The sequence below is a fragment of the Ranitomeya variabilis genome, chromosome 4, assembly GCF_051348905.1.
Source record: "Ranitomeya variabilis isolate aRanVar5 chromosome 4, aRanVar5.hap1, whole genome shotgun sequence".
Lineage (NCBI taxonomy): Eukaryota > Metazoa > Chordata > Amphibia > Anura > Dendrobatidae > Ranitomeya > Ranitomeya variabilis.
The window spans coordinates 102,154,619-102,167,418 of NC_135235.1; the positions used below are offsets into that span (position 1 = coordinate 102,154,619).

The 12,800-nt window shown below is 45.4% G+C and overlaps 1 protein-coding gene across 1 annotated transcript in view; it reads right to left on the bottom strand.

The window, feature by feature from the left end:
* Positions 1-246: 246 nt before the first annotated feature.
* Positions 247-12,800, bottom strand: part of SIRT1 (sirtuin 1) — a 33,028-nt gene continuing 20,474 nt past the window's right edge. Inside the window, exon 9 of the mRNA XM_077258980.1 lies at positions 247-1,468. Coding sequence (XP_077115095.1) covers positions 1,164-1,468 — 305 coding nt within the window. The 3' untranslated portion in view covers positions 247-1,163. The remainder of the gene's footprint in view (positions 1,469-12,800) is intronic.

Sequence of the window (12,800 nt, forward strand, 5' to 3'; positions counted from 1 at the left end):
GTAAAGTAGGAATGTAATATAATTTTAAAAAGTGTATATAAACTGGGTGACCACAGAAGATAACATGTAAATGGAATACGAGGAACACTCATTTTAATATGGAAGGAGAAACAAACGCACTTTCCAAAGTTTCACATAGGATTCAAATGCATAAAAAGTTACATTTCCTTCAAAAACTGTACAGTTACATTCCAGAGTATAAATACTGAAGTATCAATATGTATCAAGATTACATACTACAGGAAATTTGCATATTAAGATTTATTGAAAGGACTCAGATACAAATTCTACACACAGCTCTCCCCACCCATACAGAGACAACAAAAACTTAAGAAAATAAATTAGGCACAGTTTTAAACACAAACAAAATAAATTCAGACATTTTAGATGACAAAAAAAACCAAAAACTGTAAAACATGAATATCGCGGGAACAGCTGCTTTTACCCAGTCAGCCAACCATTTTTTTTTTTTTTAAAGTGTTATGTAGAACTGTACATACTCATTTATATATATATATATTATGGGGAAAAAAACATTATGAAAAGTTATAAAGAAACTTCTCATTTACATTGGCTCATTTTAACGCAAATATTTCAGTTCAAGCCTAAAATTAAAAAAAACTAAAATGCTGAAAAATAAGCCATTTAGTTGAGGAATAAAACTAAAAACGTTGTCAGATAAACAGAAATAAAACAACCCAAAAAAAAAAAAAAAAATGTTTTTACGTTTTTAGTCGTCAGCATTGGATAATGTACTGCTACTTAAAAAAAAGTAATGACAAAACCTTGTCTTTGGCCTATTTTAGCTGTTCCTTTAACTTAAACCTTACATCTAAATGCTTAACAGGAGTTTTACAGTAAAAAACAAACAAAAAAAACACATGTATCTGAATGATACATAATTAACCACAATACTGCATAAGGAGTTCCACCACTACGCAGAGACAGAAAACGCAAGTTACAAAAATAATTACAGAACGGTCTAGAGTGAATAGAAAGGATTTTAAAAATTCTCGAGACCATGTAATTTTTTGGGTTCTGTTATACTTTTCTGTATACTAATTTGTGTTTTGCATGCTCTCAAGTCCACATATTTCCATGCTTTTCATTGTCCGGTTTATATTCTTAATGCTGGTGTTAGAAGATGTAAGGCATTGTCTATACTATAACTTTGTTGATGTGTCATCGGTACCTAAAACCCCATTGTTTTCATATATTACAACCCCATCAGACTCGTCCTCGAGCCCAACTCTATGTTCGGTGTCAGAGTCATTGTCAAACTTGACAAGGTAGAAGTCTTCGTTCTCACTGTCTTCGTCCACGGGTTCCTGTAAACTCGGACTTTGTAACGACTCACTGTCACTGTTGGTTCCAGATGAGCTGGAGGATAGGTCATCCTCAGAATCAGAGAACACCTCTGCACCATGGAAAATGTAGCGATTTGGGGACACAAAAAGATACTGAGTGCCTAAAAGAGAGAGGGAGAGAGAATTAACCCATACTCCTGCAACAAATGAAAGCCTGCAGCATTAAATTGTTGCCTACTTAATGACTGGGAAGTTTTTGATTTTATGCGCATTCATTTTTAACTCTCCTTTTATGTTAGTCAAGTCATTTCACGGATTGATTTTTATAGGGCGAATTGTAGTTTTGAATTACACCACTTTACTATGTATAGAGAAAAAAAAAAAAGCCAAATTGTGTTAAAATGCTGAACCCCCCACACACAATTCCACCATTGTTTTTACAACATTCATAATGTAGTATGAATGACCTAGCAGTATTGTTCTTCAGGTCAATACGAGTAGTCAAAAGTTTATCGGAACTTTTAATACAAATATACATATATGATTTTCCTCAACATTTTTGATACTTGTATTTCCGTTAGAGGAACCGTGTGGGGACTTGTTAGTTGCATACTAAGCGGATGTTTTTATTGATGCCATTTTGGGATATATGACATTTTGTTTGCTTTTCATTGCATTTTTTTGTAGGGTGTTTAACCAAAAAAAAAAAACTGTAAAGGCACAAATGATTGGCCTCGGGGAGACCAAAACATCCAACACCGCGGAGACACCATCACGTGTTTCTCAACGCAGTGATCCAGAACACTGCCCCCATCCCTTATGGGAAATATGCAAATGCATGTAGAGCAGCTGCGGAGACACCTTCACGTTGAGAAACGCGTGATGGTGTCTCCGCAGCTACTCTACATGCATAACCAAAAAAAACTGTCATTCAACTCTTTTTCAGAGTTCAACATGCTTAAAGGGAACCTGTCACCCCGTTTTTTCGGTATGAGATAAAAATACTGTTAAATAGGGCCTGAGCTGTGCATTACAATAGTGTAGTTTGTGGACCCCGATTCCCCACCTATGCTGCCGAAATACGTTACCAAAGTAGCCGTTTTCGCCTGTCAATCAGGCTGGTCTGGTCAAAAGGGCGTGATGTCTTCTCCCAGATTTTGCGTAGTTTTCCGTTGGTGGCGTAGTGGTGTGCGCATGCCCAAGGACCCGAATCCTCTGCCAGGGGATTTAAAAGAGCGCGCTGTTCGTTATTTCATTGGTGATCAGTGGGCGCGGCCATCTTCCTTTGGCCGCGCGTGCGCAGAAGCGGCGCTCTGCTGGCCGCGGCTTCAGGAAAATGGCCGCGGGATGCCGCGCGTGCGCAGATGGATATCGCGGCGGCCATTTTCCTGAAGCCGCGGCCAGCAGAGCGCCACAGCCAGCAGAGCGCCGCTTCTGCGCACGCGCGGCCAAAGGAAGATGGCCGCGCCCACCGATCACCAATGAAATAACGAACAGCGCGCTCTTTTAAATCCCCTGGCAGAGGATTCGGGTCCTTGCATGCACACCACTACGCCACCAACGGAAAACTACGCAAAATCTGGGAGAAGACAACACGCCCTTTTGACCAGACCAGCCTGATTGACAGGCGAAAACGGCTACTTTGGTAACGTATTTCGGCAGCATAGGTGGGGAATCGGGGTCCACAAACTACACTATTGTAATGCTCAGCTCAGGCCCTATTTAACAGTATTTTTATCTCATACCGAAAAAACGGGGTGACAGGTTCCCTTTAAAGTCAACCTGTCAGCAGGATTTTGCCGTGTAAACTACAGGCAGTGTCATGTTGCCGCTGGTAAACTGATTAACCCCTTAGTGACAGAGCCAATTTGGTACTTAATGACCGAGCCAATTTTTACAATTCTGACCACTGTCCCTTTATGAGGTTATAACTCTAGAATGCTTTAACAGATCCCGCTGATTCTGAGATTTGTTTTTTTTCGGGACATATTGTACTTCATGTTTGTGGTAACATTTCTTCGATTTTACTTGCGATTATTTATGAAAAAATGGAAATATAGCAAATTTTAAAATTTTGCATTTTTCAAACTTTGAATTTTTATGCCCTTAAATCAGAGAAATGTCACATAAAATAGTTAATAAGTCCCACATGTCTACTTTACATCAGCACAATTTTGGAAACAAATATTTTTTTTTTGTTAGGAAGTTATAAGGGTTAAAAGTTGACCAGCGATTTCTCACTTTTACAACAAAATTTACAAAACCATTTTTTTTTTTTAGGGACCATCTCACATTTAAAGTCACTTTGAGGGGTGTACATGACAGAAAATACCCAAACTTGACACCATTCTAAAAACTACACCCCTCAAGGTGCTCAAAAACACATTCAAGAGGTTTATTAACCCTTTACGTGCTTCACAGGAACGGAAACAATGTGGAAGGAAAAAATGAACATTTAACTATTTTTTGCAAACATTTTACTTCAGAACCAATTTTTTTTATTTTCAAAAGTGTAAAAAGAGAAAATGAACCACAAAATGTGTTCAAAATGTGTGCAATTTCTCCTGAATACGCCGATACCCCATATGTGGGGATAAACCACTGTTTGGGCGCACGGCAGAGCTTGGAAGAGAAGGAGCGCCATTTGACTTTTTCAATGAATTGAGATCGGACGTCATGTTGCGTTTGGAGAACCCTGATGTGCCTAAACCTTGGAAACCCCCACTAGTGACACCATTTTGGAAACTAGACCTATTAAGGAACTTATCTAGATGTGTGGTGAGCACTATGAACCCCCAACTGCTTCACAGAAGTTAATAATGTAGAGCCATGAAAATAAAAAATCATATTTTTTCCATAAAAATGATCTTTTCACCCCCAAATTTTTACTTTCACAAGGGTAACAGGAGAAATTAGACCCCAAATTTTATTGAGCAATTTATCCTGAGTACGCTGATAGCCCATATGTGGGGGGAACTACTGTTTGGGTGCACGGCAGAGCTCGGAAGGGAAGGAGCGCCGTTTTGGAATGCAGACTTTGATAGAATGGTCTGCGGGCGTTATGTTATGTTTGCAGAGCCCCTGATGTACCTAAACAGTAGAAACCCCCCACAAGTGACCCCATTTTGGAAACTAGACCCCCCGAGGAACTTATCTAGATGTGTGGTGAGCATTTTGAACGCCCAAGTGCTTCACAGGAGTTTGACGCAGAGCCGTGAAAATAAAAAATCTTTTTCCACAAAAATGATTTTTTAGCCCCCAATTTTTTTTCTATTTACGCAAGGGTAACAGGAGAAACTGGACCCCAAAAGTTGTTGTCCAACTAGTACTTAGTACGCTGATACCCCATATGTGGGGGTAAACCACTGGGCGCATGGGAGAGCTCAGAAGGGAGGGAGCACCATTTGACTTTTTGAGCACAAAATTGGCTGTCTTGTTTGGAGACCCTCTGATGTACCTAAACAGTTGAAACCCCCCAATTCTAACTCCAACCCTAACCCCAACACAATCCATAATCCTAATCACAACACAAACCATAAGCCTAATCACAACCCTAACCCCAAAATACCCCTAACCCTAATCCCAACCCTAACCATAACCCTAATCAAAACCCTAAGCCCAACACACCCCTAATCCTAATCTCAACCCTAACCTCAAAGCTAACCCTAACCCCAATACACCCCTAATCCCAATCCTAACCTTAACCCTAATCCCAAACCTAACCCCAATCCCAAACGTAACCCTAATGACAACCCTAATCCAAACCCTAAGCCTAATCCCATCTCTAACCCTAACTTTAGACCCAACCCTAACCCTTACTTTAGCCCCAACCCTAACTGAAAAATAGAAATACATACTTTTTTTTATTATTATTTTTTCCTAGCTAGGGGGGGGGGGGGGGGGGGGGATTCTTTGCTATCTTTTATTTTTTTTATTTTGATCACTCTGATAGGATCTTACAGTGACCAAAATAAAAAGGAGGAAGAAATCTTCCTAGGCCGGCCAGTAGATCACGTCGCGCCCACCATTTTCTTACCGAAGCAAGAAGCCGGCGGCCAGGAGAGGAAGCAGGAGGACCCAGGGACACCGGTAAGTATAACAGGGTCCCCGATCCCCTATTTCTCTGTCCTCTGATGTGCGATCACATCAGAGGTCAGAGAATAAAACACCGCTTTTTTTTTTGCGGTCGCCAGTAAACTGTTATTTACCGGCGATCACAAAACAGGTGTCAGTAAAAAATGACCCCGATCATGTTCTTTGGGGTCTCGGCTACCCCCGGCAGCCGAGACCCCAAAGATCTTCCGGGAGCTGGCCGGCGCACTGTGCCCATTTTTTTGCCGGAAAAAGATTTTTCTTTTTTAACCCCTTCCCAACCTGTGACGCCACGTAGGCGTCATGAAAGTCGGTGCCAATCCGACCTGTGACGCCTATGTGGCGTCATGGAGGGATTGCGTCCCTGCAGATCGGTTGAATTTCACACGATCTGCAGGTACAGGGGGAGTGGTACTTTAGCCCAGGGGGCTTTTGTGGCTACGATCGCTCTGATTGGCTGTTGAAAGTGGAACAGCCAATCAGAGCAATTTGTAATATTTCACCTCTGAAAAGTGGTGAAATATTACAATCCAGCCATGGCCAATGCTGCAATATCATCGGCCATGGCTGGAAACCCTGATCTGCCCCCCCCCCCCCCCCCCCCCCCCGATCTCCTCTCCAGTCGTCCGTCATGTGCTCCGCTTCCCTCCGTCCGCCTGTCCGCTCCCCCCGTGCTCCGATCCCCCCCCCGTGCTCCGATCCCCCCCCCCCCGTGCTCCGATCCCCCCCCCCTCCGATCACCCCCCCTCCCGTTCTCCGATCAGCCCCCCTGTGCTCCGATCCACCCCCCTCATACTTACCGAGCCTCCCGGTGTCCGTCCGTCTGTTCCACGGGCGCCGGCAGATTCGTTCAATGTACATTTTGATCACTGTGATAAAACCTATCACAGTGATCAAAATAAAAAAAATAGTAAATGAACCCCCCCCCCTTTATCACCCCCATAGGTAGGGACAATAATAAAATGAAGAAAATATATTTACTTTTATTTTTTCACTAGGGTTAGGGTTAGAACTAGGGTTAGGGCTAGGGTTAGAATTAGGGTAAGGCTATGTGCACACGTATTCTGTTCCTCTGCGGATTTTTCCGCAGCGGATTTGATAAATCCGCAGTGCAAAACCGCTGCGGATTTATCGCGGACTTACAGCGGTTTTTCTGCGGATTTCACTGCGGTTTTACAACTGCGGTTTTCTATAGGAGCAGCTGTAAATCCGCATAAAGAATTGACATGCTGCGGAATGTAAACCGCTGCGCTTCCGCGCAGTTTTTTCCGCATGTGCACAGCGTTTTTTGTTTCCCATAGGTTTACATTGAACTGTAAACTCATGGGAAAACTGCTGCGGACCCGCACCTGCGGAAACGCTGCGGATCCGCAGCGTTTTCCGCAGAATGTGCACATACCCTTAGAATTAGGCTATGTGCACACAGTGCGGATTTGGCTGCGGATCCGCAGCGGATTGGCCGCTGCGGATTCGTAGCAGTATTCCATCAGGTTTACAGTACCATGTAAACCTATGGAAAACCAAATTCGCTGTGTCCATGGTGCGGAAAATACTGCGTGGAAACGCTGCGTTGTATTTTCCGCAGCATGTCAATTCTTTGTGCAGATTCCGCAGCATTTTACACCTGTTCCTCAATATCCGCAGGTGATATCCGCACAAAAAACACTGGAAATCCGCAGGTAAAACGCAGTGCCTTTTACCCGCGGATTTTTCAAAAATGCTGCAGAAAAATCTCACACGAATCCGCAACGTGGGCACATAGCCTTAGGGTTAGGGTTGGAATTAGTTAGGGTTGGATTTAGGGCTAAGGTTGGAAATAGGGTTAAGATTAGGCTTGTGGTTAGGGGTGTGTTGGGGTTAGGGTTGTGGTTAGGGATTAGGGGTGTGTTGGGGTTAGGGTTGTGATTAGGGCTATGGCTAGAGTTGGGATTAGGGTTAGGGGTGTGTTTGGGTTAGTGTTGGAGTTAGAATTGAGGGGTTTCCACTGTTTAGGCACATCAGGGGTCTCCAAACGCAACATGGCGCTACCATTGATTCCAGCCAATCTTGCGTTCAAAAAGTCAAATGGTGCTCCCTCCCTTCCAAGCCCCGACGTGCGCCCAAACAGTGGATTACCCCTGCATATGGGGTACCAGCATACTCAGGACAAACTGGGCAACAACTATTGGAGTCCAATTTCTCCTGTTACCCTTGCGAAAATAAAAAATTGCTTGCTAAAACATCATTTTTAAGGAAAGAAAAATATTTTTTTTTATTTTCACGACTCTGCGTTGTAAACTTCTGTGAAGCACTTGGGGGTTCAAAGTGCTCACCACACATCTAGATAAGTTCCTTGGGGGGGGTCTAGTTTCCAAAATGGGGTCACTTGTGGGGGGTTTCTACTGTTTAGGCACATCAGGGGCTCTGCAAATTCAACGTGACGCCCAAAGACCATTCCATCAAAGTCTGCATTTTAAAACGTCACTACTTCCCTTCCGAGCCCCGACGTGTACCCAAACAGTGGTTCCCCCCCACATATGGGGTATCAGCGTACTCAGGACAAACTGGACAACAACTTTTGGGGTCCAATTTCTCCAGTAACCCTTGTGAAAATAAAAAATAGCGGACTAAAAAAAAATCATTTTTGAGGAAAGAAAAATGATTTTTTATTTTCACGGCTCTGGGTTATAAACTTCTGTGAAGCACTTGGGGGTTTAAAGTGGTCACCGCACATCTAGATTTGTTCCGCGGGAGGTCTAGTTTCCAAAATGGGGTCACTTGTGGGGGAGCTCCAATGTTTAGGCACACAGGGGCTCTCCAAACGCGACATGGTGTCCGCTAACGATTGGAGCTAATTTTTCATTCAAAAAGTCAAATATCGCTCCTTCCCTTCCGAGCCCTGCCGTGTGCCCAAACAGTGGTTTACCCCCACATGTGAAGTATCGGTGTACTCAGGAGAAATTGCCCAATAAATTTTAGGATCCATTTTATCCTGTTGCCCATTGTGGAAATGAACAAATTGAGGCTAAAGGAAATTTTTTGCGAAAAAAAAAATTACTTTTTCATTTTTACAGATCAATTTGTGAAGCACCTGGGGGTTCATAGTGCTCGCTATGCATCTAGATAAGCTCCTTGGGGGGTCTAATTTCCAAAGTGGGGTCACATGTGGGGGAGCTCCAATGTTTAGGCACACAGGGGCTCTCCAAACGCGACATGGTGTCCGCTAAAGATTGGAGCCAATTTTTCATTGAAAAAGTCAAATGGTGCTCCTTCCCTTCCGAGCCGTCGTGCGCCCAAACAGTGGTTCCCCCCCACATATGGGGCATCAGCCTACTCAGGACAAATTGTACAATAACTTTTGGGGTCCAGTTTCTCTTTTTACCCTTGGGAAAATTAAAAAATTGTTGCTAAAAGATCATTTTTGTGACTAAAAAGTTAAATGTTCATTTTTTCCTTCCATGTTGCTTCTGCTGCTGTGAAGCACCTGAAGGGTTAATAAACTTCTGGAATGTGGTTTTGAGCCCCATGAGGGGTGCAGTTTTTAGAATGGTGTCACTTTTGGGTATTTTCAGCCATATAGACCCCTCAAACTGACTTCAAATGTGAGGTGGTCCCCCCAAAAAAATGGTTTTGTAAATTTCGTTGTAAAAATGAGAAATCGCTGGTCAAATTTTAACCCTTATAACTTCCTAGCAAAAAAAAAATGTTTCCAAAATTGTGCTGATGTAAAGTAGACATGTGGGTAATGTTATTTATTAACTATTTTGTGTCACATAACTCTCTCGTTTAACAGAATAAAAATTCAAAATTTGAAAATTGCGAAATTTTTAACATTTTTTTGCCAAATTTTTATTTTTTTCACAAATAAACGCAAAAATTATCGACCTAAATTTACCACTAACGTGAAGCCCAATATGTCACGCAAAAACAGTCTCAGAATCGCTAGGATCCGTTGAAGCGTTCCTGAGTTATTACCTCATAAAGGGACACTGGTCAGAATTGCAAAAAACGGCCAGGTCATTAAGGTCAAAATAGGCTGGGTCATGAAGGGGTTAAATTTTCAAAAAAATTTACGTTTTTTTCAGTCAAGATGGGGTGCAGAGTGTACATTAAATGTGAAAAAAATGAACTTTTTTTAATTTACCAAATGGCTGCAATGAAACAGAGTGAAAAATTTAAAGGGGTCTAAATTACTTTCTGTACCCATTGTAGTTAAACTGCGGTTCTCCTATAAGAGGGCCAATATGGCAGCTTTGGGGACTTCAGCAGGACCTCAGCTACCATGAAAACCCATCTGGGGCCATTTATATACCACTTTCAATGATTAATAGTAGCATTTAATTTGTTAAACAGCAGCGAGTAGAGTTCACTCCGGCCGCTGCTATACAGATGCTGGCACTGCATAAGCCCGGTTCCATATACCCGCTGTATACAACCACTGTAACCATATGATATCGCTTAAAAAGGAGATTTTTGTGTACTCACCGTAAAATCTTTTTCTCCGAGCCAATCATTGGGGGACACAGGACCATGGGACACAGGACCATGGGTGTTATGCTGCTGCCACTAGGAGGACACTAAGTAGATAAAAAAAGATTAACTCCTCCTCTGCAGTATACACCCCTTCGCTGGTTACAATTTCAACCAGTTCGGTAGTAAAGCAGTAGGAGCATGAACCAAAGACAAACTATGTCAACAAACCAAGAAGTAACAACAAGCCAAACAGGCTAACAGGGTGGGTGCTGTGTCCCCCAATGATTGGCTCGGAGAAAAAGATTTTACAGTGAGTACACAAAAATCTCCTTTTCTCCTACGCCTCATTGGGGGACACAGGACCATGGGACGTACAAAAGTAGTCCCTGGGTGGGAAGCAATATGCTAATACCCCATGTACCACTGGCGTGCGGCTAAGAAACTGCCGCTTGCAGAATGCGCCTGCCAAGGGCGGCGTCTGCAGAAGAGAGAGAATGGATGTGGTAATGCTTGGTAAAAGTGTGCAAACTGGACCATGTCGCAGCCTTGCAGACCTGCAGTGCTGACGCCTGGTGCCGAACGGCCCACGAGGCGCCCACCGACCGGGTAGAATGGGCCTTGATCCCAGCTGGGATAGGAACACCTTTGGCACGATAGGATTCTTCAATGGCGGAACGAATCCATTTTGCTAGAGTAGCCTTTGAAGCGGGAGAACCCCTCCTTGGCCCCTCTGGAAGTACAAACAGGACATCAGACGTGCGGAAGGGAGCCGTCCGCGAGACGTACCGACGAAGAGCCCTTACCACATCAAGAGTGTGCAGAGCCTTTTCAATGCGATGGACTGGTGCCGGACAGAGCGAAGGCAGAACAATCTCCTCATTGAGGTGAAAAGAAGATACGACCTTGGGCAGAAAAGCGGGAGAAGTCCTCAATACTGCTTTGTCCGGATGAAAATTTAGAAACGGAGGGCGGCAGGAGAGTGCAGCCAACTCCGAAACCCGTCTGATGGACGTAATGGCCACTAGGAAAACTACCTTCCAGGAGAGGAAGGTCAGGGAAACGTCCTGTAGTGGTTCGAAGGGAGTCTCCTGGAGAGCTCCGAGAACTAAATTAAGATCCCACGGATCCAAGGGCATCTTGTAGGGAGGCGCCACGTGGGAGACTCCCTGGAAAAAAGTCTTCACCGGCAACCTATTGGCAATCTTTCGCTGGAAAAGGACTGACAAGGCCGAAACCTGACCCTTTAGAGAGCTAAGGGCAAGTCCTGACTCTAGTCCAGACTGAAGGAACTCCAGTATGGTAGGGATAGAAAATACCAGGGGAGATCGTCCCTGTGCGTCGCACCATGAGAAAAAAATTCGCCAGGTACGGTGGTAACTGCGCATGGAAACAGGTTTCCTAGCTCTGATCATGGTGGAAGACACCTTGGGAGTGAAACCCGCTTGGCCTAGAATCCAGGATTCAACGGCCAGGCCGTCAAAGACAGGGCCCCTGAGTTCTGGTGGTAAAATGGGCCCTGTGAGAAGATCCACGCGATCTGGAAGGCGCCAGGGGGCGTCGGCGACCAGCTGGACCAGTTCCGCGTACCATGCCCGGCACGGCCAGTCCGGTGCGACGAGAATCACTGGTACCCCCTCTGCCCTGATCTTCTTGATGACCCTCGGTAGCAGGGGAAGAGGGGGAAAAATGTACGGGAGACGAAACTGGTGCCAAGGCAAGACCAGGGCGTCTGCTCCGATGGCCCGTGGGTCGAGTGACCGAGCAAGGAACTGTGGAACTTTGTTGTTCAATCTGGATGCCATGAGATCCACATCTGGGGTCCCCCAGCGGAGACAGATCTGCTGGAAAACCTCCGGGTGAAGGGACCACTCGCCCGAGGCGAGGCCCTGGCGGCTGAGGAAGTCCGCCGCCCAATTCTCCACCCCTGGAATGTGGATCGCCGAGATGGGCGAATGATTGGATTCCGCCCAGTGCAGGATGTGGGATACCTCGAGCATAGCCGCTTTGCTGCGGGTTCCCCCTTGACGGTTGATGTACGCCACGGCCGTGGCGTTGTCGGACTGAATCCTGACTGAGTGACCCGCCAGAAGGTGGTGAAACTGGAACAATGCTAGTCTGATAGCTCGTATCTCCAGGACATTGATGTGAAGACGAGACTCTCGAGCTGACCACCGCCCCTGAGCTGTGTGATGTTTGAAAACCGGCCCCCAGCCTATAAGGCTGGCATCGGTGGTCACCACAAGCCACTGCATAGGGAGAAAGGATCTTCCCTGGGTTAGGGAGGACTTCGACGTCCACCACCTGAGGGTCTTTCTGACCCGTGGGGGCAGGATGAAGCGGCGGTCGAGGGAGGACGGATTGCCGTCCCACGCCGACAGTAGCGCATGTTGGAGGGGACGAAGGTGGAATTGCGCGAATGGAACCGCCTCCATGGCAGCTACCATCCGCCCGAGAACGCACATGCTGAATTGGATGGAGTGGGAGGCTGGACGGGAAAGACTCCGAGCACCCTGCTGCAAGGCCAAGGCCTTGTCGTGAGGGAGGATCACCAGACCGCGAGAAGTGTCCAGAATCATCCCGAGAAAAGAGATCCGCTGAGCCGAAATCGGAGAGGATTTCTCGAAGTTTATCTTCCAACCCAGGCGAGAAAGAGTATCCACCGTGTGAGCGACGGACTCTACGCAGGCTGGGTAAGAAGACAGTTTTATCAGTAGGTCGTCCAAGTACGGAAGTACCACCACTCCCCTGGAATGAAGAATGGCCATGGCAGCCGCCATGACCTTCGTGAAGACCCTGGGAGCGGTGGCGAGACCGAAAGGCAATGCCACAAATTGGAAGTGCTCTCCGTGACAGGCGAAGCGGAGGAACTGTTGATGCGGAGGGAAAATTGGGATGTGGAGGTAAGCATCCTTGATGTCTATGGACGCCAGGAATTCTCCTTTTTCCATG